This window comes from Cynoglossus semilaevis, chromosome 4 (genome assembly GCF_000523025.1).
Source record: "Cynoglossus semilaevis isolate Cse_v1.0 chromosome 4, Cse_v1.0, whole genome shotgun sequence".
NCBI classification, from domain to species: Eukaryota; Metazoa; Chordata; class Actinopteri; order Pleuronectiformes; family Cynoglossidae; genus Cynoglossus; species Cynoglossus semilaevis.
The window spans coordinates 19,228,915-19,234,529 of NC_024310.1; the positions used below are offsets into that span (position 1 = coordinate 19,228,915).

Sequence of the window (5,615 nt, forward strand, 5' to 3'; positions counted from 1 at the left end):
AGCAATCAGGGAAACATGGGGGAGGATGTGACATGTAGGTCATAACAAGAGTGGTTTTAAATCTTGTGTAAGGAGAGGCTACGGCTGGCTGGGCAGGAAATGGCCTCAGTGCAATCAAACTATGTGTCTTGGTCTGTTCTGTCGTCACTGGATTCACCTCCTTGGCCCCCATTGGATGGCCAAAAAGGAAACGGGAGACTGTTTCCTCGTTACTGTCACTGTAAACCCCGCAGGCTATGACTCTAACTGTTTGTTCTCGTGTCTCCTCTCAGGCTCTGAAAGCTCTGCAAGACATGAGTCTGTCCTCGCCCTGCGCCCTCCCTCCTCTCTCCATGCGTCACAGCAAGGCAATACCCGTACAAGCCTTTGAGGTAAGCGTAATACAGTAGTATTGCACACATGCTGTACGTATCGCACAAGACACTCACAAGGAAATTAAAATCTGAAATCAATGCCAGCGCTTTTTTAGTCATGGCTCTCAGGGGTATTAGATTATACTGGAGAAAAAAAAGTGACTTAAAACTACTTACACCTAACTACTTGGAATGTGGCTTCAGATGTTGCTAAAATTCAGAATGCATGTTTATTAAATATGTCCCAAATAAGTATTTATTTTAAAGCTCAGATGGTGGGACATTTTTTTAAGAAGGCGAGGCTTATAAACTCACGATAGACCCGACATTCATCAATGCACTTGTGAGACGTCAGTCACGTCGTTCCAAGGAAATATTGCGAAGGTTTGACTCGGTGTTTGTGGGGTATAATAAGGAAATGTACGTGAGAGATACATGGTTGGGAATGTTAGCGGTCACTGAAGTCTGTATGCTTTGTAGTGATTACGACACTGCAGTTTCCTGTTTTAGTAGAACTGAGAGGTTGTACAGATAAAGAGCGCTATTGGTAGGTGTAACCACAAAGATGACTAACTGTGAGGAAAAGAATACTTCCTGAGGTTAAATCATTTGGTCCTTGGTTCTTGAAGCAAACGTTGTACAATAACCTCAAACAATCTGATCATCAATATTGATTAAAAATAAAACACGTGATCTATCTATCTGACCTCTGACTTTTAACCTCGTCCGGTCCACTACTCTATCTATCTGACCTTTGACTTTTAACCTCGTCCGGTCCACTACAGGTAAAGCTGGACGTTTACCTGACAGAACTGACAAAGATAGGAAAAAGTCAGAAGTACACACTGTCTGTGGATGTGGAGGGAGGACGACTGGTGATGATGAAGAAGGTGAAGGACAGTCAGGAGGACTGGACCACCTTCACACATGACAAAAGTAAGAAACAGACACTCACACACACACATATCTTCAGTTCAAACTCGACCTTAAAATAAAAATAATAATAATAATACGTTTCATCCCACACAGTGAATCACTGAGCCCATGCTTGCTTGACACCCAGACCAATATGATCAACTGATGTAATCATCTTGTGATTCCTATTAATTATCGTATGACAATGATCACATTCATTGGACAACATATTTCAGTATACCTTACGGCATTATCCGCTCATTGTAACTGAAATCAGCTGGATGCAGCAAACACCCGAGGCATTATTCTTAACTCCGAGACCCTACATTGAACTACATTTCGTGTGAAATGGAAAATCGATGTATTTATCTGCTGTCCGGGAAATTATATGTATTTCGTCTGTGTGCTATGAGAGCAGTCTAACAATGTGTATCCTCTCCTCTTTCGAGTTGGTTTTCATCTGCTTGTTCTCAACTTTTCCAGCCTATTTCCAGCCTGTTGCACAATGTCCTAAATAAATCAAAGTTTCCTGACCAGGATCTAATTCTGTATCTGAGTCAGACTGCGCGACTTCCGTTCCTGACTTTTTCTCCCATTTCTAAATGTTAATGCAATCATTTATTTTATCCGCTGACCTTCCTCAGTCACCCACGCATTATCTGTTTTCTGCTGACTCTCTTGTCTTGTGTTCTGCTTGTCTGTCTCTTTCAGTCCGTCAGCTGATCAAGTCTCAGCGGGTGCAGAATAAACTTGGTATTGTGTTTGAAAAGGAGAAGGACAAAAGTCAGAGGAAAGACTTTATCTTTGCCAGTGCTAAGGTCCACACGCACAAACACGGAAAATTAAAAGGAATAAAAAAGGAAATGAAAATATAATTAAATACAACATTTTGTGTGTATATTTCAGAAGAGGGAGGCTTTTTGCCAGCTGCTTCAGCTGATGAAGAATAAACATTCCAACCAGGATGAGCCAGACATGATTTCTGTCTTTATAGGCACCTGGAATATGGGTATGATGAACTAAAAATGAAGATAAATTAAATGTAAGTTCGAGTGTTCCAATAGTTCACTTTCATATGTCGGTATTATTTGTTTCACAGGTTCGGTGCCTTCTCCGAAGTCTGTGGCCTCTTGGGTTTTGTGTCGCGGCCTGGGGAAGACTCTGGATGAGATGACCGTCACCATCCCCCACGATCTTTACGTGTTTGGAACACAGGAGAACTCAGTGTGCGACCGCGAGTGGGTGGAGTCGCTCCGTGCCATGTTAAAAGAGCAGACAGAACTGGATTATAAGCCGGTGAGAGAAGGAGGCAGAGTCAACACATTTAAATCTACGTCGTGCCATGTGGGCAAACAAGAGGTTGATTATGTTTGACTGGACCTTTGAACGCTGCCCCCACCATAAAAGCCTGACATATGCTGGGCTGACTGAAGCATTGATTACAACACACATCGTGTCACCAGATGATAACAGTGATTTCTCGTTCACCTCAGTTGGCGAGTTAATGAGAACAGAACTTTCACATAAGGTATTCATTAACTCGAAATTTTCACCCGAGGTCGGGAACAACCCATGCAATCCATAGATTAAGTTATGTGTAATAATGTGAAATGACGCAGGGAACAAAGTATTGAGCACGTGGTAAAAGGGAGGGAGCAAAAGGGCATGGAAAGCCAAGACACCTGTTGAAATCTATCAGTAATTATAAAGCAATCCTGACACTTGTCACTGCAAATTAATATTGCTTGGTTCAGTCTCAACAGATGGCCTATACGAAGGTGTGTGGAATCCAAGGTGTCACACAAGAATCATCTCATGATGGGTAAAACCGAAGCTCTCTCAAGACCTTCGCAACCTTATTGTTGCAAAAAAACACACCGATGGCATTGGTTACAGAAGGATTTCTAAACGTCGGAATGTTCCAGTGAACACTTTTGCGGTCATAACAATAAAGTGGGACGGGAAAATGTATTGAGACATTCTTGATTAAAAACCTGCTGCCATCTACCGGGATGGTGAAGATGAAACGATGGTGGAGATTTCGGCAAGACAATGATCCCAAACACACAGTCAAGGAAACTCTCAGAGAAATTTCAGAGAATTTTTTCAGGAAATTTTTCAGGAAGCATGTTCAATACTTTTTCCTAGCGTCATTTCGTTTTAATACACATGACTTTTTTTTTTCTGAAATTATTTATTTCGGTTTCACGTCTGGATTGTATAGGTTGTCATCGACATTTTCGTGAGACATATTTTTTTCACACCTTTAGAATTATATTTTGTGAGAAAAAAAGATGACGTGTTCAATACTTATTTCACCCGTTGCGTTCGCTAATTTTATAAATGTCTTTTGTTTGTGACGCTAGATTGCAGTGCAGACTCTATGGAACATCAAGATCGCTGTTTTAGTAAAACCTGAGCACGAGAATCGAATCAGCCACGTGGTGATGTCCAGTGTCAAGACGGGCATCGCAAACACACTGGGTAACTTCTGTTTCTGTTTGTTTGTTTGTTTTTTTCAAAATATGACTTATTTATCTTCTGTATTTAATTTTTAAATGAATATTTCTCTTTTTTTTAATCTTCCTTAGGTAACAAAGGAGCTGTAGGTGTGTCCTTCATGTTTAATGGGACATCGTTCGGTTTTGTGAATTGTCACTTGACGTCAGGGAATGAAAAAATTGGCAGGTACAAAGAATGCAAACAATGTTTTTTTTTTTCCCACATCTTTGCCTAATAATATTTTACCAACACACTGATGTCTACTTAATACTACTTAATCTTATTCTATCAGCTCTTATTTTGTTGTTTTTCACCATTGCCTGACGTACCGGTGTACGTTCTCCTCCCTGCAGGAGAAACCAGAACTACCTTGATATCCTGCGGCTGCTCTCTCTGGGAGACAAACAGCTGAGTTCTTTTGATATCTCACTACGCTTCACACATCTTTTCTGGCTGGGAGACCTCAACTACAGGCTTGATATGGACATACAGGTGCGGGAGATCAGAGACGGTCACACATGCATGTCAACAGAGCGATAATACATGCAGTACACTCAGGTGTTTATAAATGACCTCTGTTGTTGTTGTCTCTCTCTCTCTCTCTCTCTGGGGTCGTTGTGGACACAGGAGATCTTAAACTACATCAACAGGAAGGAGTTTGAGCCTCTGTTGAAAGTGGATCAGCTCAATCTGGAGAGGGAGAAAAACAAAGTCTTTTTACGATTTGGTTGGTATATATATATATATATATATATATATCTACACCAACTGTACCTTTAATGACTACCTCGATATCCAAATGTTACGTATGTGGAAAAAACAAACAAACACATTTGTGACAGTCATGTGCGAACATGTGTTGTTTTGTTTGCAGTGGAGGAGGAAATCTCTTTCCCCCCCACCTACCGATATGAACGTGGTTCTAGGGACACGTATGTGTGGCAAAAGCAGAAGGCGACCGGAGTATGTTTTTTTTTTTTTTTTTTACGTTAACAGAATCACAGATACAGAAAACGTAAGCGTGCCTCTAACCGTGCTGTTCTCACTTGTCTGCGTGTTTTAGATGAGGACCAATGTTCCCTCCTGGTGTGACAGGATCCTGTGGAAGTCTTACCCGGAAACACACATAGTGTGTAACTCCTATGGTAAGAAAATGAACACACATTTGCCTTATTTATTCAAAGACATCAGAGGATTTGGCTGAACAGTATCAAGCTATAAATGCCACGGCCATCAAACTCATTTTCACCAAAGGCTTCGTCAGTATTATAGTTGCCTTTAAGGGCACTGTGAGTTACACTCTTGGACTGGATGGACTACCGCTCAAAACTTGACTTGATGGACCAAATCTAGCCTGCAGGTCATTGAGTAAATGCCAACAACTGGACTTGAAATGTGGGATTTTTTATCTTTTTTTTTAACAGGCTGTACAGATGACATCGTGACCAGTGATCACTCCCCTGTGTTTGCTACGTATGAGGTGGGAGTGACCTCACAATTTGTCTCCAAGAAAGGTATAAAACACAAAGTAGAGATTCTGCCGAAGAACGGACTGATGAGACAACCTACTTATTTCACTTCTTTCTACATTTTCCGTATTCATATTCCACGATGTTAAATGTGTTGACTAATTCGTGTCTAGGTCTGCCAAAATCATCGGAGCAGGCCTACATTGAGTTTGAGAGCATCGAGGCCATAGTGAAGACCGCGAGCAGAACCAAGTTCTTTATTGAATTCTACTCCACGTGTTTAGAAGGTGAGAGAAACCTGTTTCTAACACCTGAACATGTGCATCGTTTTTACATCGTGTCTTTTAAAAAGCTACCACCAGGGGTTAAATGACAC

At 41.2% G+C, this 5,615-nt stretch overlaps 1 protein-coding gene across 2 annotated transcripts in view; it reads left to right on the plus strand.

The window, feature by feature from the left end:
- Nucleotides 1-5,615, plus strand: part of inppl1a (inositol polyphosphate phosphatase-like 1a) — a 23,155-nt gene that overhangs the window by 9,071 nt on the left and 8,469 nt on the right. For both annotated transcript variants that reach the window (XM_025055031.1, XM_025055032.1), the window contains exons 8-20: nucleotides 273-371; nucleotides 1,139-1,289; nucleotides 1,980-2,086; nucleotides 2,175-2,277; nucleotides 2,368-2,564; nucleotides 3,635-3,752; nucleotides 3,860-3,956; nucleotides 4,124-4,262; nucleotides 4,398-4,497; nucleotides 4,645-4,733; nucleotides 4,834-4,915; nucleotides 5,195-5,284; nucleotides 5,413-5,525. In XM_025055031.1, coding sequence (XP_024910799.1) covers nucleotides 273-371; nucleotides 1,139-1,289; nucleotides 1,980-2,086; nucleotides 2,175-2,277; nucleotides 2,368-2,564; nucleotides 3,635-3,752; nucleotides 3,860-3,956; nucleotides 4,124-4,262; nucleotides 4,398-4,497; nucleotides 4,645-4,733; nucleotides 4,834-4,915; nucleotides 5,195-5,284; nucleotides 5,413-5,525 — 1,485 coding nt within the window. The remainder of the gene's footprint in view (nucleotides 1-272; nucleotides 372-1,138; nucleotides 1,290-1,979; nucleotides 2,087-2,174; nucleotides 2,278-2,367; nucleotides 2,565-3,634; nucleotides 3,753-3,859; nucleotides 3,957-4,123; nucleotides 4,263-4,397; nucleotides 4,498-4,644; nucleotides 4,734-4,833; nucleotides 4,916-5,194; nucleotides 5,285-5,412; nucleotides 5,526-5,615) is intronic.